The 23,368-nt window shown below is 39.6% G+C and overlaps 1 protein-coding gene and 1 pseudogene across 2 annotated transcripts; one reads left to right on the top strand and one right to left on the bottom strand.

Annotated features, from left to right (window-relative positions):
- The first annotated feature begins 7 nt into the window (after nucleotides 1–7).
- METTL6 (methyltransferase like 6) lies at nucleotides 8–9,039 on the top strand. 2 transcript variants are annotated; one of them, XM_027675509.1, is made up of 6 exons: nucleotides 8–39; nucleotides 1,667–2,045; nucleotides 2,754–2,888; nucleotides 4,114–4,284; nucleotides 5,703–5,844; nucleotides 8,522–9,039. In XM_027675509.1, exons 2-6 carry the CDS (start codon nucleotides 1,764–1,766, stop codon nucleotides 8,668–8,670), a joined length of 879 nt encoding a protein of 292 aa, XP_027531310.1. In that variant the 5' UTR covers nucleotides 8–39; nucleotides 1,667–1,763; the 3' UTR covers nucleotides 8,671–9,039. The 2 variants fall into 2 exon arrangements, with proteins under 2 accessions (XP_027531310.1, XP_027531309.1); XM_027675508.1 differs by lacking the exon at nucleotides 8–39 and adding an exon at nucleotides 158–999.
- Nucleotides 9,040–16,639: 7,600 nt separating this feature from the next.
- Nucleotides 16,640–17,273, bottom strand: LOC113964167 (annotated as a pseudogene).
- Nucleotides 17,274–23,368: the final 6,095 nt, after the last annotated feature.

The following is a 23,368-nucleotide window of genomic DNA, read 5'->3' on the forward strand; positions in this document are numbered from 1 at the left end:
AGTTTCCCTTCCGGGAAAGCTCTCCGGGGCTGGCGGTGGGTGAGGCGAGGCGGGTGCGCGGAGCCGGGCCGAGGCTGCTCTGCCCGCGGAGGGTCCCGCGGAGGTGGGGGCGCGGTGCTCCCCGCCCCCGGGAGGGCAGGGCTGGGCAGGAGGGGCTTTCCTTTCCTCCCCTGCCGGGGTATCCAGCCCCCGGCCCTGCTGGCGGAGGAGCTGCTGGCGGGGAGCCGGTGTCCGTGTGGCGGGACCGGGGGATTACACGGACATGTTACAAGTTTGCGGTTTTAGGGATGGATTAAAAACCTCTAAAAGGCTCTTTAGCCCAGGCGTAGGCTGTTGCAGCTGAGTTGATCATCGCGCTGCCTTCTCGCGGCGTTTTCTGAGCGCAGTGGAAAGGCTGGCTAGGATTTTTTTCACCTCCCAGCTCGTTTTATGAAGAAATATGCACCTTAATCTCCTTGGAGCATGAATATAGGCATGTAGTAGAAATATAGTAGAAATTTTGCTGATTAAGCTTGTTTGTTTGTTTTAAGAATATGCTCTTCTTGAAGAGACTTTCTTTCAAAGACTATCTACTCTATAACTTGTTGTTTTTGGAGGAAAAAGGGGGCATCTGTCTCCTGTGACGCTGGACAAAATTCTGACAGTTTTTTATTTTATTTGCACACTTCCATATTTTATGTTTGTATCATAACATGTATATATCATGACAACATAATATATAACATGTACATATCACAATACGTGATTTGTATCGTATCATGTATTTTTGTCGCAAATAAAATACTTAAGTGAAGTACTATTTTTTTTTGCTGTAGGGTGGTTATGGTTCGTTTTTTCTCATTTCCACTTTGGTAAAATGACGCCAATGCCTGGTTTTGGGCACTGACACACAAGTGGCACGTTTTTGCTACCTGGGCTTCCCTGGGAGTTACCGAGCCTTGCAGGATTTAATTCGCATGTGCCAGCATCCAGGATCTGCATGTTTGTGGCAAGGAAGAGGTGAGAACTAGTTTAATGTTAGAGAAAATATTTGGATCCCTTCCCAGCCTACGTAATGCTCTTTTTGTTGCTCTGGTTTTGTTAACTTCTGAAAATAAACCCACCTGTGATTGTTAAAACCAGCGTGAATTCTCAGGAGGAAGCAGTAAAAAGAATGCTGACACAGGCCAGTTCTGGGTGTTTTGGCCACAGTACTGGTTTTGTTCTCTTGTTCAGATATGTGATGTTATAAATGCTGGTGTTTTCACCATTATTTTCTCACAGAGGTGAAAGCAGGAAGGAGAAATGCTAACATGAATATACTCTGTTTCATCAATTTTAATGTGACTTTTGAACGTCATCTGTTTTTCAGTTATTATTTTTTTGAGGTCTTCCAACTGAGGCTAACAAGAAACAAAGCCCTTGCTTTCCTTCTAAAGTCTGAGTGAAAACAAGCTTAGAGCTGTACCATCTTTCTCTTCTTGAGCAGCTTTCTGGGATGCAGGGGGAAGACCAGCAGACTCTGAAGTATCTTTAATCAGTGTGATGATGTATATGCTTGTTAGTTTGGATGAAGGTTTTCTGAAATTAGGAGAAATCTGGTGGTATGTCAGTCCATCGGGTAGGATAGATCCCTGTAAAATTGTTGTAAGTGCATACTGCAATTATTTATCATTTTTTCTTCTAGATACTCACTTATCTTACTTAAGTGATGGAACCATACACTAAAGAAAAAAAATCACCCTTGGGTCTTTGGCATTCGTATTTGTGTGAAAGAATCTAGGATGTTCCAAGAAAACACATCAGACAATTGCTTAAATGTAGTAACAACATCTACTGAAGGTGGTGCTTTCCAAAAGAAAGGCCATAGTGCAAGAGTCCTTAGCCCAGAGGAAGCTGAAAGACTGGCAAGAGATCAGGTTTTGGTGTCTGAGTTCAAACAACTAAAACTGGAAAAAGAGGCACAGAAGAACTGGGATCTGTTTTACAAAAGAAACAGTACCAACTTCTTCAAAGATAGACATTGGACAACCAGAGAGTTTCAAGAGTTAAAAGCATGTCGTGAGGTGAGATTTATACACTTTTGCTGTAAAAGATGGGATTAAATGTTTCCAATCAGTTGTTTCCAAGTAAGTTAATAATACTTATAATAAAGCTGTTTAGGTAAGAGCTGCCAAGTTTTCAATGCTCTGTGTAGTTTCTCTTAGTATCAAAGACAACTCCTGAAAATCACAAGCATCAGTTCAGTTTCAATTTATAATTGATCCATACTGAATGGGGATACTGTTCATAGCATATGGGATGCTAAGAATGAAGTCTGAAATATTTGTATTGTGTCCCAAATAGACAGCTTGTCTCTCTGTGATGGGATGTTTTCAGATGCAAGTTGGTGCACTTTCAGTATACTCCTTTAAAGAAAAGCATCCAGAATTGCAGGCTAATTGCAGAATGGAGTTAAGGGGAATAGTCAGCTGCATCTGTTGTTCCTCATAGCTGAATGAAAGACAAGACAGAAATGGTACAACAGTCTGTTGATTACTTAAGGGGTAGATGACTAAAGAAATATTAATATATTCTAAGAAGATTTCTAATTTTGCAGAAATCAAGTTGTCTGGGCTTTAATGTCATCCAATGGCTGTCTACTTTGGGGGGTTTTTGAATCAGGGGTAATTAAAATTGATTATAACTTTTAAAGTGGTCATTGAAGAGTGTAGTGCTCATGTAATGGGGAAAACAAAAATGATGTGCTTTATCTTGTATTGGTTCTTCTTCAGTTTGCAGATCAGAAACTGACCATTCTGGAAGCGGGCTGTGGGGTTGGGAACTGCTTGTTTCCACTCTTAGAAGAAGATCTGAATATTTTTGCATATGCCTGTGATTTCTCTCCTAGAGCTGTTGAGTATGTGAAGGTTGGTGTGATATCTGGAACTTCTTTTAGAGTGTTTTTAGAAGCTTCTGAAATTGCAAATGAATGTAACAGGCGTCTCTTGCCTTCCTTTTTTTAAGAAGGGTAGAATATATTTTGCCAAAAAATGGAGACTGATCCATTTCAGTTGAGATCCTATGCAAGAAGTCAAATCATTGCTCAAGATCTCGCTTTTCAGCATCACATTGTAGTATTATGGTATATTACTTGAATAATTTATGAAGACTGTGTTTTTTGGGAGCACTACTATGTCTCTGCTGACTGTGCAGTACAAGCAAAATTTGTTTGCAATGGAAGCTTGCCCTTGATGGAGGGAGTCCCAAGGAGAACCTTAAAAACAGGGCTATGAAAGTTATTGTTAAAGAAATTTGTAGGCTGGTTAGGAGTAGGTGTGTTTATACTTATTCATGGGTAGATGGTACTGCAGTCCAAAGTTGAGCCTTCCAGCAAGGCTGGCAGGAGCTTTGGGCTTTAAAAGTCTCCTAGTTTATTAAGTTTGTAGTCACAGGTAAATTTCTACATATCTGTTAATTGAAAGCATTGTCTTGTGGGATATTTGTGACCAAGAACCACAAGACACAAGCAGCATGTCTCATGGGAACAACAGGAAGAAGTACATGTGGCAAACAGGAGAGGACAGCAGCTTCCTGGGATGCCATAGCTGCACTCCAGGATGACATTGGGCTGAGTGTGTACCCCAGGGGTTTGGATGACTTGGTGACATCTACCTCCACAGCTCTTGCTGATCTTACTTCTTGCCAAGACCAGGTTCCTTTTATGCAGCAGAACTGTGGGCTAGAACAGCCCAGCTGCAGTTTACGTGACAGGAACCTCAACTGTTTGCAGTCTACTTGTAGCTCAAGAGCTGTATTCGATCACCCTGTAACACAGAATTTGTTTTAGTAGTATTTATGTATTTTTTAAAGAGTAGAAGCAGCAGTAAAACAGAAATGGTTAAGCTTTCTAAACTGTCTTAATGCACATTCCTTCTCAAACTCATGAGAAGAGACTATTCTACTAGTTGTAGTTTCACTATTGTAGTATACAGCAAAAATTTTCTGATCACATTAGTAGCCTATTGGAAGTTACTGTTCTTTTGCCACCATATTTCATGGTGCTATATTGATTAGTTTCACAAGTTTTTTACTGTTTTTCAATAACAAATGCTACTAATTTTCAATGAAAGCTTACTGTTTTTATTTTCCTAGAAAAATGCCTTATACAGTACTGAAAGATGTAAAGTGTTCCAGTGCGATCTTACTAAAGATGATCTTCTGGACAATATGCCAGCAGATTCTGTGGATGTTGTCACACTTATATTTGTCCTTTCTGCCATTCATCCTGACAAAATGAATCTTGTCCTGAAGAACATTTACAAGGTAGCACCAGCAGATTTTACAGCCTTTAAAGCAGTTTCCTTCTTTTTAGTTTGAAAGTACTTTTTTTTTTTCTGAGCAAATAACCCTCTTGTAATAGTGATCTTTAATATTACATACCGTGGATGTATTTAGTTAGTTCACTTAGTATACAGGACTCAAATATGTTTTATAATGTTTTTTTTTCTCCTGGTATTGTGAGATTGTTTGGATTGAAGCCTAATTCATGCTATCAATATAACAAAAATATATATAAAAGGCAGCCTGGTAGTACCTGAACGGAGCCTACAGGAAAGATGGAGAGTTTTTACAAGAGCACGTAGTGAGAGGACAAGGGGGAATGGCTTCAAACTGAAAGAGAGTAGGTTTAGATTAAATATTAGGAAGAATTTCTTTACTGTGGGGTTGGTGAGGCACTGGGACAGGTTCCCAGAGAAGTCGTGGATGCCCAGTCCCTGGAAGTGTTCAAGACCAGGCTGGAGGGGGCTCTGAACAACCTGGTCTAGTGGAAGGTGTCCCTGCCCATGGCAGTGGGGTTGGAACTAGGTGATCTTTCAGGTCCTTTCCAACCCAGGCCATTCTATGATTTGATGATTTTAAAGCTGTGACTTGGGTTGCATGCTACAAATAATGTTTATAGATTGCAGAAATGTCTGCGTCGATAAGGTGTGAATGATAGTGAGTCAAAATTGACTTCCAGGGTTACGGTGACTTGGAGTTAGGATGTTGATCTCTGGTGATTTAAAATTGGAGTGTTCAGAGGTAAACATAAATCTAGAGAGACTCATCTCCCTAGGCTGCCTTTGTTAGTTGATAGACTAGGATAGGCCTATCCAAAGAGTGGTTTAAATAATATGAATTGTGATTGTTCTGATTTTTCTGACATGTCATATATTGACTGCAGAGGAAAACAGTCAATATATTTTGTACTTAATGCATATATGTATAAGTTTTATGTTATCTGATATTGTTTGTTTTATTATCAGTAATCTGAAGAGGGAATGTTAGGGTTTTTTGGTATATCTCCAGCTGTTTTCCAAAATCAGGATTGATTCTTAGCTCGTGCTTATGAAAAGGCTAATTATTATTTTCTCTGTGGAGATGCCTCGATCATTGAAGTCACTTGTGGATTTTTGCACAAATTGGCAAGTACTCCTTTCCTCCTCTGACAAATACAGCTGGTATTTGATGACAGCATGTCATGTAGGAAAGTTGCATGCATCAGATATCTAAAATCAGCATGGCCAATGACCGTGTATTTCTATGTTTTAAACTCTTTATGGCCTGTTTCCTTTGATAAAGACCAACTAAAGAAACCTGAAACAACAGAAATCCACAATCCATTTTACTGAAATTGTTCCTTATTTATTTCTTAATATATTGCAACTGTTTTCTTAAAGCATGTTTGTATTATGTGACAGGTATTAAAACCAGGCAAGTGTGTCTTGTTCCGAGACTATGGAATGTATGATCATACAATGCTCAGGTTTAAATCCGGCAGCAAACTTGGAGAAAACTTTTATGTTAGACAAGATGGGACAAGATCGTATTTTTTTACTGAAGGTAAGACATACTGTAGAGTGCTTTCTTTTCTGTGAATCTTCTGTTTAAACTTGCTTCAGGGAACTGCCAACCTGCCCCTGGAAGTTTTGTTTTATACAAATGAACTGTTAAATTGTGGTTTATTTTGTTTACCATCCTTTTTGGAAACAAGAGGGTATTTAGACTGGCAGGACTTTATGGAGCACTTTCTTGTTTACGAGCTTGTTGTATGTGCTATAATGTGCCAAGAGCAGCAGTTTCTGAATTTGCTGAATTTCATTCGGATTTGTTAGCTGAGGGAAAAAGACCAATGTTCAGTCAGACAATTGATAATCTTCATGAAGCAACTAAGCAGTTCTCTTGACATCAGTTTTTGTGCAAGACTATTCCTGGTGTGGAAAAGGAGGTCTATTGAAGAAGCCATTGATTTCTAAAGCGGAACCATGACTACAGTGCTGTTAAGCTTGTGCACAAATCCTGCTGGGATGGCACTGACTTGCTGTCACTCTGTCTTCTGTTTTTTGTTGTTTTTTTTTTTCCAGTAAACATGGTGCAAAAAACATTTCCATGTGATACAGTATATAAAGTTTTTAATACAGTGCTCATAATGGTTTAGGAAGGAAGGTAATTATTGCAGTTTACTGGTGAAGAATGTGAAGCAGAGAGACATGAAGGAATTTGCTTAGACTTTCAAAATGAGTTGAGATTATAGTTTGGCTATAGCTTCTAACTCCCAATTCCTCAGGCTAAACTCGTTACTCCCCCCCTATCAGTTGTAGCGCATTGTGTAATAAGAGCTGTGAGTTTATATCAGAGGGGCTCTTTGTTCTTAGTTTAAAGCAAAATACAGACATTGAAGAGACCAGCTTGGAGCCAAGTAAATGTTATTCATATTTTATGCCATAACATATTACCTAATTGCTTCTGATATATAAAAACCATTAATCTTGTCTGAGCTCTCTCTATCCTTCACAGGGCAATGATGAAATCTAAGATAATGCAGGGTGTGCTACAGCTTCATTGAAGCATTTCTAGAACTGATATTTATTAAGTGATTTTTAGTTCTGTTTAAACAATTAGTTCTTGCAAAGAGAATGAATGCTAAAGGGAACAAATAGGAGACTGACCTAGCTGTGGAATTTTAAATCCCATTTTTATTGTGTATTAGAATTGTTTCTGAATGACAAATTCCTCTCTAGTATGCATGTTTCCATTGGTGGAAGAATTGAGGTAGGGAGGAGGAAGAGGAAGGAAAGAGAAAAGAGAATTTATTTTATATTGCTCACGTTAGCAATTGTTTTTCCTTGGGCTGGTCTGTGACTGTCTCACAGATCCTCTCTGCTCCCATTTTTAATCATTATGATCTCATTCATCTCACAAATTTTCATATAAATATTGCTTAATGCTTGAGAATTCTTTTGTTACTGGGGACATGACTCCCATCAATTCTGCACAGGTTGCAACCCATGCTATTTGTCATTTGTGTGGCACTACACGGGTCGACCAAGTAATTGCTGCATGGGATCATTTGAATGATGCTTATTATAATATGTCTGGTATCAGATAACAACACTGAACTTCTTCCATGGGGAAAAAAAATCCATTATTTTCTTACTGTTTGAAATAATTATTAAATTTGTGGAGGAATGCGTGGTTGTAATTTTGTGTAATGAAGTATGTGCAGCTTCCTTACAATGAGATTTCAATAGGTCCACAATTAAGTGCTGTTTATTTATATTTCATCAATGTGGGTCCCCCATTTTACATGAACACACTTTGTTTACAACCAGTGTGTGTGGCTTCATGGTGGGCTTAGGTTGATACAAGCCTGCAGTACCACCAAAGTGGGTGGTCTCATCTTCCTCAATACACCATCTTCTAGTGCTTCCTGTACCCGCAAGATCAGCGTTTCATTGAGCTAATCCCTCTGAGCAATGGAAAATGGCATGTCTTTGTTTTCTGTCAAGGAACACAAGTTTAGAAATGGCTTAAATTTACTGTGAAATTACTGCCTGAGTGAGCGAAATAAGGTGCAGGAAAGGAAAAATTATGATTTTTAATTAACATGACAAGTCAATAGCATAAGCAGCCCTCCCTGCTGCATAGTTAACCCCATTTGTGAGGTAATTCTGCCTTCCTTAAGGGAGATATGCTTTGAGTAAAATTCTTTTGTTTATGGAAAATACTTTCAGTTGGACTTAGTGGAGGCTTGATATCACCATATTCCCTTTGCCACTTTGTCAGTTTTTCTGTTGAGCAATGGCATCAAATGTAGTGTGGTGTTCTTCCCCGAGCAGAGATGCAAGACTGGATTACCTTTGAAATATTTGCAATGAGTGATGCGTTCAGCTAGCAAAGGTCAGCTGCACAAAGTAAAAATGCACTGGCATCAGTCACAATGAGAATGACAAGGCTCAATAAAAATAAGAGATGTGGCAATTTTTGAAAAATCAACTGAGTAACTAGCTTAAGCCCCAGTTTTACAAGCTGTTCTGCTTAGGTTGATGTTTCTAAAGGAGATCTGTATTGATTTTTATTCAGCAGTCTGACTGCACAGAACAGCTTGAAATCTGAAGGCCTGTGTGATTTTCATGCTGTAACAGAGAAGAACATATGCTTATATAAATGCTGTCTGGTGTTTTAAAAATAGCTTAAACATAATATGTCATCTTTTTTTTTTTTCCCAATTCTCTTCCAGAGTTCTTATCTCAGCTTTTCAAGGCTGAGGGATATGAGCAAGTGGTCAATGAATATGTGCAGCGAGAAACTGTGAATAGGAAAGAAGACTTACGTGTTCCAAGAGTTTTTCTTCAAGGCAAATTTCAAAAGCCTTTCAGTAAGACATAAGTTCTTGCTGATTAGCAACAACATTGCTTGTTTGAAATGGAAGCTAGCACATAGCCTCATGTGTGCTCATCTTTCTAGTAAACCAGAAATGACTGTGTCCATTGCCTCCTGCTGGTTTCCGTCCTCAGATACAAAATAAGAATGCTATTTCTAATTCACTTTTAAGATGGTTTACTGATGCAGACAACCTGTTGAGCGTCTGTATTCCTACTTCTAAAGTAAAACCTGTGCAACACTGTTGGAGGATCAGGTAAAGCACACTAAAGATAGTTAATTTTATGCATTAGCTTCCATTAGTTATCATCATAACTGTTATTTTAATTTTTATTAAAAACTACTTTTAAAATAAATATCCTGTGTTTCCTATCACTTGTGTTTTTTGGGCCTTAATAAAGTTACAATATTTCACCTACTTTCAGTACTTGTAGGGCTTACAGGAATGAAACAGACTCAGTGAGCAGTATAATGGAAAATGCTTTGGTATTTTAATAATGGTATCTTTTTAATATGCTTAGCATTTAGATATGTAAAAAAGTGTTTACATTCTAAATAAGATCCTAATTTTTCTGATTTCATGCTTGAAGAAGCGTGTTAGTGGATCAGGCTGTCTGTATCCCTTATTAATTTCAGATGTTCTTCATTTGATTAGCAGAAATAGTTGAGGTTTTGCAAGTCTGTCCCCATTTGGAACTGAAATCAGCAAGTCAGGAGTACTTTCTTTCATATGAATTGTTGTCAGCTGCTTCTTTCCCGAGCAGAGGTCTTAATTCTTTTCCATCACTGTAAGGACAGTTGTGTTGGTCTTTGCTCTTCCTACCACTAGAAGCCACTGTATTGTTGCTATAGCTCATAGCCTGCCACAGACATAACTGCTTGAAGGAACTTCATCCTTTCCTTTCAGCAGCTGTAGCACTTTGCACTGCAGGACCTTTTCTGTGTTCTTGAATGATATAATTTCAAAAACATGCTTGGATCTTTAACCTGCATTTAACTCTGCAGCAGAGGAAGCTCAGAAGTATCCGATGACTTGTGCAATGTCCTGTGCTGATCTTGTATAATGCGTACACGAGTTGCAACAAGGGAAAACTCCAATGCAATACTAAGATTTTGTGTGTGTGTGTGTGTGTGTGTAAGGGGAGGTCAGATACTGAGACAGGGCCCAAAGAGGTTGTGGTCATTCTTGGAAATACTTGGAAGTAGACTGGGCAAGGCCTTGAGCATTCTGTGACTTTGAGGGTGGCCCTATTCTGAGTAGGGATTTCATTTCTTACAGTACATATGAGTATGTGATTGATTGACTCAGGCTGTCATTCCACTGGATTTGATTGTTGCTAGATGACCCAGTCATACACATCTGATGTGGTCCAGAGGTTACTATTTGCCTCTATTTATGACAAAGTAGCCATAAGATATGTTAAGGATTTTCTTTTCCAGCACTCTTAACACTGGCTGTATGTGTATGGAAGGAAAGAAGTAGTAATTTTCCAGCCTAAAGCTTAATGTTAAAAAGTTAACCAGTCAAAATTTTTATAACAAATTGGAGCTGCCAGAGGTCTTATTGAGTTGGTATGCTTACAAATAAATTTGCAAGAGATCATTGCTTTGCATCAGGACACCACAGTTTTTTGTTTTTTTTTTGTTTGATACCATGAGCCCCAAAGCTGAATTTATTGTGTCACAAATCTTTGGTCTCACAGGAAAAAATGCTTAAATCACACAATTCTCCTAATGACTCTTTGAGGAGGGTTATTACATGTCATCTCCTTTTTTTATGGAGAGTATTATATTGGAGATTTATGCATTGCTGACCTCTGCTGCACAATCCATTAGCCCTTTCTGCCATGCTAGTAATAAATATCAAACTAGTAACATTTATAGTAAATGAAAAACTATGTTAAAAAGGAGCATAACAATGATAGCATTATTCTAATCTGAACAATCATAATTTTGTGGCTTCCCTTAGCAAATGTTCATCTTTAGTACAGCAGTTCTGTCAAAGACTACATGTAGTCTGAGATCTCTTGATATTTGGGTTGGTTTGAACCCTGTAACATCAAGTGCCTTTCAGGACTGGAGTTTTGGTCCTTTTGGAGTATACAGCACATAAATGAGACTGAAGGACGAGCCTTGTGTGGTGCCTGTCAGCATATGCAAAGGCAGATGTACTGAACTGTTCATCCCAGAAAGGAAATGAGATGTAGACAAGTATCAAAAATATTGATCAGGAGACTTGAGTCAACCCAATAGACTTAGCTGCAGACATCCACTGACCATTTTTACACTGAGCTATTGCCAGAACAATAATATACCTTTTTGTGTGTGGCTGTAGCTTTGGTGTTTCTGTGTATTTCTGCTTGAGGAACTACTGACGCTTTTAGTGTAGCAATATGTTAAATGGAGAGCAGTATTTCTAATTTTTTATTATTCCTCATTCTGTCTCATTTCCAGTCAGACCTGGAAAATAAAGTAGCATGCATTGGTGCCCCTGCCAGAAAGGCCTTCAGCTATAGTTCTCATAAAGCAGATGTTATTTTGAGATGACTGGTCAGAAAGCTTAACTTGGTCTCTATGACTCTGCTTCTGTGAACTCTAAATCATTACAAGTTTTTTGTAACTGTGATAAAGTTTGGAGAAGTTGAGTCAGCTTTAAGCAATCCTTGCCTCATCATGTGAGACACAGTAACTGGTAGGGTGCATGTGGCTGTTGTAATGCTGAGTAAAGTAGATATACTCCCCCAAACTCTTCAGCCTTTCCAAGCTCGTGTAAGCTTACCAGTAGCACATGCCAAAGATATGTGTACCTACTATCCTTCCTTGAAGAAACTAGTGATAGCACGAGGACTAATGAGTTCAAACTGAAAAAGGGGGAATTCAGGTTAGATGTATGGAAGAAATTCTTTACTGTGAGGGTGGTGAAACACTGGAACAGGTTGCCTGAAGAAGTTGTGGATGCCCTATCTGTGACAGTGTTCAAGGCCAGGTTGGATGGGACTCTGAGCAACCTGGTCTCGTGGAAGGTGTCTCTACCCATGGCAGGGGAGTTGGAACTAGATGATCTTTAAGGTCCCTACCAGCCCAAGTCATTCTATGATTCTATGACTCTGTGAAGATCTGTCCTTAGAGAGATGTAGTAATCAGGAAAAATTGTGTTAAAATGACTTGAAAAAAGCATACATGTACTGAGTCATGCTCACCATGCACAAACAAGCTGCTATGCAGTGATGGTAATAAATGTTTTGATTATTCTTTAAGTTGTCTTTAATCAATGGAGACTGCTGAGACTGACTCAGTTTTCTGTAGAAGACCTGCTTTTTGTTTCCTTTAAACTGAGCTAGCTGCTGTATCTGGCAAGCATAAGTAGTAAGTTCCTTTATGCCATCACTCTGATCTGAGTAATATTTAAAATAGATGCAAATAATTATTGAAGTAGTGGGACTAAGAAAACCCCATTTAAAAAAAAATTTCTTGTGGTTTGGTGCACTGTGATTAAAAACTCTGATGTTTAATAAAGTAGGTACTTGGGCTAACGCTTTTCCTGCAGTTAGGGAATCCTAAATGCCACTTTTCGGTGGGGATTCTCTGATGCCTCCTACTGGAATTGGACAGCGTGTATTAAGGGATGATGTTAATGGGCAGTGCCTCAGTGAGGACATGAGTATGGTCTCTCTATTGACTATTTTCATCAAATTTACAGAAGTGTGAAATTTTGAGTCATCTGACATTTACTGTTCTGTCAAATTTGTGTGATATCATCCAATGTCTTTGACAACAGGATAAGACCAGACAGAAATCCACACAGGTATTGTGCCTAAACTGTATGCATGGATAATCTTTCTTTCCTTAAAAATATGCACCACTCAGAATAAACCATTTGAACTTTAAAGTAATGGTATCAGAGTAGATTTTATGTGGTTCATTTGATAGCTAAAAGGCTATTTCTGTGCATTTTTCAGGTACCTGAAGGTTCCTTGGGTTGCAAAGGCCGAATATTTAAGCAGTTAGTACAACACTATAGCCATGGTTGATTGTGCATCATTTCTACGAAACCAAGTGCTATAAAAGTGGGACCTGAAACTCCAGCACCTATAAACATCAGCCAACCGTAAAACATACAGCCTTTGTCTCGTAGGAGAATACTGGTACATGAAATCTGAAAGGTCGTTTATATTGTCATTTTTTTTGCTTGATCTGTTGCACGGTTTATACATCTGAATATATTGAGAGATACAAATTACCAATTAGGAAGTGTTTTATGGAAGAGTCATTTGAAAGATACATATATTTGGAGAAGATATTGGTGTTGAGTATGAGTATGTGAAGGAAAAAAGTTAAGATTATGTTTAAGTTACTGGGGGAAAAAAGCATTTCCTGAATTTCACAGGCCAGCGATGATGCACAATTAAATGAATTGTTCATCTGAAAAGTGCAACTTTGGAAATGAAAGTCTGCGACTTCCAAAATTAGACTAATGTTACACAGAGGCAGAAAGGTGGCCTCAAATTGTGTGTGATATCAGTAATAGATTCAAGACTCTGTGCGAAGCAGAATTTTATATTGGAAAGATATTGTTGAGATATGGTTAGTGAAAATAGGTGTTTGTTTATGGTTTTTTACCTCTCATAATATAACTGTGAAGAATTTTTCACTGGTTATGCTTGTTATTAGGAATGATTGTGAGCCGTTTGAAATGCTTGGGAGCAAACATTTATTAGTTATACATTCTGCAAAAACATCTGGCCCTTGGGTGCAGTAGGTTCAGGATATGAGTATGTTTGCTCTCTGTGTTTGTAATGTGAGTTCATTTACTAGAACAAAGGCAGATGGGGAACCTACACTGTGGGGAGGCACACAGAGGCATTGCTTGCAAAAATAGAAGTTATTAGTCAGGTAAGATGTTCCATTAGAGAACCTTTTTCATTTCTACCTCCTAGGCTCATATGCACCGTTCATTGTGTTTGCAGCAGGGAGAAAATACTGGTGCTGTGAAAGCAGGGAAGACAAGGGCTCAAGAAAAAGAACGTGATTCTTCCAAACAAATAGTGATTTTATGTACCTCTACTTAAATGATTCTGTTTGGGAACATTCAGTCTCTTTTCCAGCAAGGCTTAGGCCTCATCCTTGGGAAATTTGATTGCTTTTGAAGGTCTTTGCCAAAGACACAGGTTTAACGTACATGCTTGTAGAATATATGAAGTGCATGCTTGTAGAATATATGAAGTAAAATATTAGAAAAGGCAACTGTGTGACTGAAAATATAAATCCAGGTTTGTTTTTCTCCCTTGCCTCGTGAGAAGCTTTATAGTTCGCTGTCCCTTCAGTGCTTTTTCAGAGTTCCTGCTCTGGGATGCTGTGCTGTCTTGCCCTTGTTTAAGCTATATACACCATATTGACTCCAGCTCAGGTTTCTGATGCCTGTAGTATCCTGAGAAATTAGAGTGGAAGTAACTGAGGGTAGTTGCAGGGAAAAATCAGAAAGTGGGCAAGTCACAAGAAGACAAGCCTACCTACTGTCTGTGCTCCACTCAGTATTTTTCTACACTCCATTTCTCTTGGATTTCTATAGTAAATTTTGAAGAGCAGAGAAGCTGCTATTCAGTGGGATAATGATATCTTCATACATATGGGATTGTTGTGCATCTGAAATTCAAGGAATTTTGTGCACTTTGTTTTCTTTTTTCTAATTTTGGCTTTAAGCTTGTGTGTGAAATCTAACATTTAACTGGAATTTTTATCATCTAATAGATGATAAAAATCGTTTTCCTTTAAATGTAACAAACCTGTTGCTGTTTTGCTAAAACCAGAGTATTCAAAAGCAGGATGGAAGAAGATGGCAGGGAAGGAAATGAGACTTTTCTCTACAAATAACATAAATGTTCTGATCTATTTGTTTTATTAGCAAAACAAATTTCATAGAAACATGAAAATAATTTTAAGAAGCCACTAAACCATTGCCACTAATTTTTTCTAAACTACCTTCAGAAAGATAGTTCTACAATCTTGTACAACTTTTTAGACTTAGCCATGACCAATTGGCTGAAGTATCTGATCACAGATTTCACCTTCAGTATTTGAGGGTGCTCTGTTGTGTCCTTTAGGATCTGGCCTCAGGGAACATCCCACTTGTAATCTCTTGTCTGGATGAAGGTGAGCCACTTATTGGAAGTTGAATATGCAGATGTTCATGACTTTCCACCTGGTAAAGTAGCACCCTCTTTGCTTCACAGTGTAGGCCACTAAAGACTTTTAGTAGCTCTGGATCAGCTTCCAGTAACAGTTTCAGGTTTGGGTTTTGATTTTGAAGGCAGCTAATAAATTAAGGGTCAACAACTGCCTGTATATTCTTGACCTGTACTTGTCTGGGACACAGTGGCCAAGAGAAAGTCTGTTAGAAATAAGAATAAAACTCAAAAGACAGGAGAACCCATCTCAAGGTAAACTGAAATAATCAAACTGATAGATTCAAAATGTATTTTAGAAATACTGAAAAATCCTCTCCTTACAGACTTTCCTCTACACAAAATACTAACCCGCCCTGTTACTTAGAAGTTCCTTTCCAAGCCACTAAATAAAGGCTTTAAAAAACCCCATAACTGAACCTTAAAGGAAAAGGAAATATTACAAACAGACTGCCCAGTGTTAGCCACAAACATCTCTTAAAGTAGGGCAGTGGTGTTCTCAAAAGCCCACTGAAGAGAGGGTAAGCTTGTCAACTGGTGCTGGTGCAGAGAGCTTTTACTTTGATTCCCTAATGCACAGTTTATAATTCATTTATACAGATTTCTTTATGGGAACTCTTTGCCTGATTCAGTCACCAATAGTAGATTGGCAAGATGGAATGATTTGGAACCGATTCTAGGATGTATTAGTACTTCTGTAAAATAAAAGATTTCTTGTGAATGACTGATGAAGGAGCAAGACTGTTTTGTCAATGCTTGTAGCAACGTGGTTTGTTCATGTGCCAGGCCAGCTTATTGTTTGGCAGGAAATTCAATGTCAGGCAGCATTTTGTAGTACTGTAATAAAAATCAAGAAATGAATATCCCTTAAAATAAAATAAAATAAAATAAAAAACCAAAAACCAACTTTCAAAAATTTAAAGAGAGGAGCTTGAATGTGCTTGGCATGCTCAAACAGCATGCAACTTAAACTGTAGCTGCAACACTGGCATTATTCATGTTTAAATACTAAACAAAGCTGTATCATCATATTAACAGACAGTTACAGTACTGCTACCTGTGCTGTGAGACCATTTGAGTGTCCCTGGATCAAAGTCTGGCATGTGTTGAATATTACAGGAGATGGAAAGAAATATAGATTGCTGAAATGGTAGATTGTATAGGACTACAGGAGAGTCTCGAAAACCAGGGTAAATGGAACCCAAATGCTAAGTTTAACATATGGCATCTTCCAAAGAGATTATTTTGAACAAACCCCTTTAAAAATGTTCACTACATGCTTATTGTGGTAATCCTTGTCTGGAAATTCTTGAGTGGGACAGCATTTTTCTGGGTGCTGTAGACACAGAGAGTAAGAGACAATCCCTGTCCTAAAAATTGTAACCATTCCATTATGCAAGATGGGTAAGAAGATGAAGGAAGGACATCCCACTTGTGGTAAGACATAGAGATTAATATTTCCCTACTTCAAATTTAAATTGCTGTGAAAATGGGACTGAAGAAACGATTTACCGTATCTTGGTTCAGTATCTAACTAGCAAGCTATCTTGATGCCGAGTGGATCCTCTATTAATGAGAGATACTAGCTCTTGAAGGAAAACATGGTTCCTGAATGTCTCATCACTGCCATTTGACAAGAGTACCATTCCCAACCCTGATGTTGGTTTCCTGGGTGACTTCAAACCTTTACTCTCACTTTCTGCCCCATGGGGAAAAATGAAGGATCTTGGAGTGAAAAACCGAAGAATCATAGAATTGTTTAGGTTGAAAAAAACCCCTTAAGATCATCGAGTTCAACCGTTTACCCAGCACCAAACCACGTCTTTAAGTTCCATATTTACGGGTCTCCTAAATACCGCTAGCAGTGGTGACTCCACCACTTCCCTGAGCAGCCTGGTCCAGTGCTTAACAACCCTTCTGGTGAAGAAATTTTTCCTCATATCCAATATAAACCTTTCCTGGTGCAATTCGAGGCCAGTTCCTCTAGTGCTGTTGCTTTTGTTACTTGGGAGAAGAGGCCGACACCCACTTTGCTACAGCCTCCTTTCAGGTAGTTGTAGAGATCACTAAGGTCTCCCCTGAGCCTTCTCTCCTCCAGGCTAAACAACCCCAGCTCCCTCAGATGCTCCTCACAGGACTTGTGCTCCAGACCCTTCACCAGCTTTGTTGCCCTTCTCTGGACTTGCTCCAGCATCCCAATGTATTTCTTGGATGCCCGAACAGTACTCGAGGTGCAGCATCACCAGTGCTGAGTACAGGGGAATGATCACTTGCCTAGTCCTGCTGGCCGCACAGATGTAGTAGGTCACTGATGATTTCCTCTTGGATTATGGGATCTTCGTTCTGCTCCCTATCCCTGTCTTCCAACTGAGTGGGTACCTGGAGAGCAGCTGGTCTTACTATTAAAGACTGAGGTGAAGGCAACATTGAGTACCTCAGCCTTTTCCTTATCCTTTGTCACTATGTTTCCTCCTGCATCCAGTAAAGGATGGAGATTCTTCTTAGCCCTGTGTTTGTTGCTAATGTATTTATAGAAACATTTTTATTGTCTTTTACAGTAGTAGCCAGATTAAGTTCTAGTTAGGCTTTGACCCTTCTAATTTTCTCCCTGGATAACTCAAGACTTCCTTGTAGTCTGCTTGAGTGGCCTGACTCCTTCCAAAGTTCATAAACTCTCTTTTTTTTCCTGAGATCCAGCTAAAGCTCTCTGTTCAGCCAGTCTGGTATTCTTCCCCACCAGCTTGTCTTTGGGCATGTGGGGACAGCCTGCACCTGCAACTTTAGGATTTCCTTCAAGCATGTCTAACCTTCCTGGTCTGCTTTGCCCTTCAAGGCTGCCTTCCAAGGGACTCTATTAACCAGTCTCCTAAACAGACTAAAATATGCCCTTTGGAAATCCCAGCTAGTCATTCTGCTGATCCCCATCCTTACTTGTCTGAGAACCAAAAACTCTATCATTTTGTGATCACTGTGCCCAACACAGCCTCCAACCACCACATCACTTACCTGTTCACAAACAGGTCCAATGGGTGCATTCCCTAGTTGGCTCACTCACCAGCTATGTCACAAAGTTATTTTCCGCACACTCCGTGAACCTCCTAGACTGCTTCCTTTCTGCCGTGTTGTATTTGCAGCAGACATCTGGTAAGTAAGCTGAAGTCCCCCACAAGAAATGGTACATAAGAAACCAGGAGCAATATTTGGTGTGAGTTCTAATTCTTCTTATTTTCCTACTACTATTACCATCGAGTCTTCAAAGTCTAGGAGATGAATAGTTAACCACAATGGATTCTTGAAAAGGAAAGGATTGGGTACAAAAGCAAAAGTGCAAGTACTTTCCCAGATTGGAAAAGGACATGATAAAAGGCTCCTTCTGTCAAAGCCAAGGGGAAAAGTTCATCTGACTTTCTTGAGAGCTGGTTGCAGATCTGAGATGGCAAAGGGACTCACACTTTAGAATGGGAGATCTAATGCACCCCTCTTCTTGATGACCCTTGATGTTAGGAAAAGAGGATCCACTGATACAGCCAAACCTGATCGTAAAAACTGATGAAGTAAGTACTCAAAATCCATGAGATTGAGTGGGCCAGGGGGAAGGGAGGTGGTCAAGGAGGAGAAAAAGATATAGAAGTGCCTTGATAAGGGATACAAAATAATTTTGGATTTAGTGGAAGAGTTTCAGTTATAATTGCATAGTGCCAGTAGCAGACACTGTAATAAAAATTGTTAGAGAAGCATCAGTGTTGCTCTTCTCCTGATCTCTCCTGTTTTTCCTGTCTGCTTCTGGTCAGAACACTGCAAATCCAACTCTTGTGCGGTTCATAGGGAAGCTGGAGAGTCAGTGATGCCTGTGTTTGGCAGCCTGATGGATTTATAGCATAAACTCCTTTATATTCAGTAGTTTAAGTGCAACAGTCTTCTGCTGTTTGATGGTGCAGATGAAACAGAGGTTTTAAAAAGAAACTGACCAAAAAAAAGGAAGGAAGCTTGGTCTGTCAGTGTTGGTTAGCAAAGTCTGCAGCTGACATGATGTGCATTTCTTGAGTGAGAGTAACATTAGGTATTGTTTGCAATGCAGTGAGAAGGAATAGCTTCTCTTCCCATCAACTGTATTGTAAAGTATCTATCTTCTTTATAGACTGTCTCTACTTTATCAAGGTCTTGTCTGGCCTGGTTGGAGGCTTAGTCTCATGTTTTATTCCTAAATATGGAGCTCTTATCATGAAGTTACTTTTCATACAAAAGTTGAATTTCTTTTTTCTGTACTCTGCTGCATAGGTACAGTTTGGCTTAAAGGGTGAGGGAAGGGTGTTTGGGATTTTGTTCACAAGGTGGCACTAGCCACTAAGCAGCGCTATGTTCCTTTTAATCCCAGCACTGGATTATCTAAATCTTTAACAGGGTGGTAGGAAGAGCTGGTAATGATTAACTATAGACAAGACAACTAGAGTCTTTTCTTATATGCATCAAAGTCATCTTTTTGTCTACTTTAATAGGTCTTGGATATCAAAGATAGAAAATCCATTTGTTTTTAAATAAAATATAATTGTACCTCAGAGTTAATTGTTATTTAAAGGGAATGTTCTTGGCACAATGTGAAGGAGTGTAAGGTGAAATAATATTTCTGTTGATGGTGGCTGAGATTCTAATTGTCTTTACCCATGAGGCAATAATTTGTTGCATTGACCACTTGCTGTTTGTTTAATTTGAGTGTCACTAAATTGTTACCTTAGAAACTGCAGTGACTTATACAGATTTCAAAATGTGGTGCCTTAATACAATATTTCTTTAGCTCCTCTAAAATATTAGACAAATTTCTGTTTATATTACCTGCTCCCATTTTCTTCCTACTTCATTTGTTGTTTTATAGATGAGCTGCTCTGCCATTCAAGCAGAGGTGCATAAGATGCACATGACCAGAGAGGCTACGTCTCTCTCATTAATTACTGTGTGAAGTCAGCTGTAGTTTATATTGCCATTTTACAGTTTTTCCTACTTTAGTAATCCCCATTTTGTCTCCAGCAAGCCCTTCTCATTTCAAGGGAAAGAGGGAGAATAGAATAAAGTTACATTTTAATCTTGCTGGCTTTATATCTATGTAACACACTATGATGTGTTCAGTATAATCCATTACTGCTAATAAGCTATGTGTAAAATTGCCTCAGCTGCATTTTATGCAACAGTAATTCTTTCGGATATTAAATATTTGAATTAGTGTAAATGATAATTAGCTACCAGTGCAGAAACTGATTTGTAAGAACATAGCTCCTCTCCTTGCCATTCTTACACTTTCCCTTCTCTTTATTTAGGACTGGCTCATCCTTTCCTTTTGCTTGAGTGGGACCTGCCAACTCCAGAATAAATGACTTCATGGAAAGGCTTCTATGAATGAAATCTGTAACCAAGCAAAGTGCAGAGGCTGTATGCAAGTCCTTCCTTCCCAGCAACTGGATGATAGGCAGAAATGGAACAGACTGAGAGCTGCTTTTTCCTACTTCCCAAGGCAGCGGTGAGTGGGATTAGTGGGTGTGTTCAACCCAGAAGTGTCGCAAAGGACTTTCGTCCCAAGGGCAGCCTCTTCAGGCACAGTTCTTTCCTGGCCCATCTCCAAGCGGTATGTCTATCTACTAAATCTTCTTGTAGGCTTTCTTGCTCAGAGCCACCTTATTTGTTATCAGGGGCCTGATTCTACAAAATGCTGAGTTGTGCCATAAGTTTCTACTGACTTTCATGGAGGGACCATAGCATCCCACAGTTTTGGGCCTTGAGACATTTCAAGAAAAAGGGACCTACAATAGGGTTGTATAATAATACAAAAAAATACCAGTGAGTATTAATATTGTGGTACTGGCCTCCTAGTACATTATATTATTCTTCCTTCCCGTTCCACCAAACCTGTTCCGATTTCCACCATGTAGAAGTAGTGTCTGGCCTACTACTTCCTCTCTAAATAGCAAGTGATCAAAAAGAAGATGTGTCATTGTCATATCAACATTCATTTGTCTGTACAGGTTGAGAGCTTGGCAGACCCAAAGGCAGCATCAGCTGAAAGTGTACTGGTGTGGTTAGGCAGGACAAGAAGTCTTCCCTGTTTGGTTAACACAAGCTGCTGGGGTGTCACAGAGCTGTGGGACTGGCAAGTTGCCCTATTTAGGTCAGGATTGTGTTCAGACTTGGCATCTTTTTCCAACAGACACTGAAACAGAGGTGGGGCAGGGGTGCAACGTGGTACCCTGGACTGTGGTGTTTCTGTTGGCAGGTTTGTGTGTGTCACTGCCTATGGCTCTGAGGAGCTTTGGCCCATTCACTAGGGAGAAGGGTGAGACTGGATGCTTACATTCTACAATGCTGGCATCAAGGTGTTCAGAGCCAACAGCTGTACAGCCTGCAAGAGGGGTACTAAAACTGGCATCTGCCTTTTTTTCAACAGGTTAGATGATCCTTGCACATACTTATTGAAGCTGCATCCAATACAAAGCTAGAGAAAACACCATAACCCCAGCCTTCCTGCTACCTACCCCTCTAGCATTCTTTAGCAACAGCCAAGACAGTAGAATCACTCAGATAATTTGTATCCAGGATGTGCAGTGCTTTGCTCAGCTCCCAGTCCCACAGCCTCTTCCTTTCTGCCACGTTCTCAGCGTGAAACTGGGAACAAAGGGCATCTGTAGGCCTACAGAGTGGTTGCTCCCTCCTGTCTTCAGAGAAGTTGAATGGAAGCATGACTGTTCTGTGTTGGAACTAATCGGTGGTCACAGCTGCCTCTGAGACTGAGCTGGAGTGTTGTACCCCTGAGAAACCATGACACGAGCAGTTGGAATTGGATGCCGTGCTATGTGGTGGCTCACATTGTGCCAGGCCAAGCAATTAGGGCTCATCCGCTGAATAAAGCCGACTGTGACCAGGCTTCTTGGCAGTGTATGGCTATTGTACAGCAGATGGTGCATGGAGTATAATGGACTAAGAAAATACTCTGAGTGGGGAAAATGTCACAGCTAAAAATGGCACCACAGCTGATGTTGCTCTGGAAAAGCAGAGGCCAACTGAAAAAGCCTTTTATGCAGACAGTGGGTACCAGCAAAAGATGAAGACAGTCACGAGACATGTTTTTTCCCCTCCCATTTTGAATCAGTTGATATGTCTCAGGCTTTCAAGGCGGGACCAAATTAAGATAAGAGGGGAGAGTGTGTTTGTTTTGTTTTGTTTTTAATATGGGAACACAAATTGAAAATGCAAACTGAAGCACCAGCTTTTTCCATCAAGGGAGTTAACATAGCCTCTGTTGCATTTCTATACACTGAGTGGGATCTGAAACAAAGCTATCAAAGAAAATGATTACTAGATAACACAAAACTAATTATATTAAACAATTGTAATTTGCAAAGCAGAGGAACACACCTAGGTGATTTTATAAAATTTAAGAAGGTCGAACAACTGTCCAATACTGTGGAGGTACTAGAAATGAAATCTGCTGGCTACAGGTAATGCAGAAAGGCATGCCAGAACTCAGAGTGTGTTGATGCAGAGGCTCTGGCAAACATTGTTAGCCAAGACAATGCAGCATTTGAAAGAAGGATGCAAGAACACCCGTGGGTTGTATTATTTGCTAGTGGAATGCAGTGAGTATAGATTGGACTGGTAGACAGTGAGCTTCAGGAAGGAAGGAAAAGAGGATAGTGCTGCTGCAACTAAAGCAAATCTCCCCTAAACCAAATAGGTATGTTAGCAATGAGTTAGCCAGTGTGTCACAAACTGATATGAACCTCAAATATGGGAATATCAACATAGAAACAGTGCTGATATGACTGAAGAGAAACAGATAAAGCCTAAGTGATGATGGTAAGAGATGTGAGTTGACTGTCTTGGTAAGTTGTGAGTGGGCACTATAAGTTTGCTGGGGACAGAAGGTGGGAGGATAATAATTGTTATGGGAAACTGCGACCTAGCTAGTTGTTGACCTCAGATGAATATGCCCATTTGAGAGGCAGGAGACAAAAAAAAAAAGGCTTTTGATAGTGTGTGTTCATAGATCAACAGTATTTGTACCAAACAGCACCAAACAGAGATAGTCCAACCTCCCATACCATTAGTATAGCTCTCCTTGCCCTGAGGCAGAAGTCTGGGGAGAGACAAGCAAATTGATTACACTATGAATCACAAAATCAATAGGGGAGCTAAAAGAATGGATACCCATTTGTTCACTTACTCATTATTGTGATAGGGCAAAACCCCAGAATCATCTGCTTCATATATGAACCCAAAGAAATTTAATTTAGAAAGGGAGCATTCCCCATAGCCTAGAAGAAAAATGCTTGAAGATGTCAAACATTTAAGCATGGTGCACCAGCAAAGTTCTGAAAGCCTAAAAAGGGTGCATTCATGTATTTAAACCTGCATTCCTATGGCACTGCTTTCTCAAATAAACCGTGGAACTTGGACCTGCACTCTGGTCCTGGAATGAGTGAATGTTAGGATAAGACTTGTTTGTGCATCATTTCCCATCCTCTCTCTTGAAGTCCTGG

Source organism: Neopelma chrysocephalum, unplaced genomic scaffold, assembly GCF_003984885.1.
Source record: "Neopelma chrysocephalum unplaced genomic scaffold, ASM398488v2 Primary Assembly neopelma1_26, whole genome shotgun sequence".
NCBI classification, from domain to species: Eukaryota; Metazoa; Chordata; class Aves; order Passeriformes; family Pipridae; genus Neopelma; species Neopelma chrysocephalum.

What these genes read in the sequence shown, in the direction of transcription:
- METTL6 (XM_027675509.1), top strand. Translation starts at nt 1,764, where the DNA reads ATGTTCCAAGAAAACACATCAGACAATTGCTTAAATGTAGTAACAACA. An exon ending in AGTTAAAAGCATGTCGTGAG is followed by an intron (nt 2,046 to 2,753) that starts GTGAGATTTATA and finishes GTTCTTCTTCAG; the next exon opens with TTTGCAGATCAGAAACTGAC. An exon ending in GAGCTGTTGAGTATGTGAAG is followed by an intron (nt 2,889 to 4,113) that starts GTTGGTGTGATA and finishes TTATTTTCCTAG; the next exon opens with AAAAATGCCTTATACAGTAC.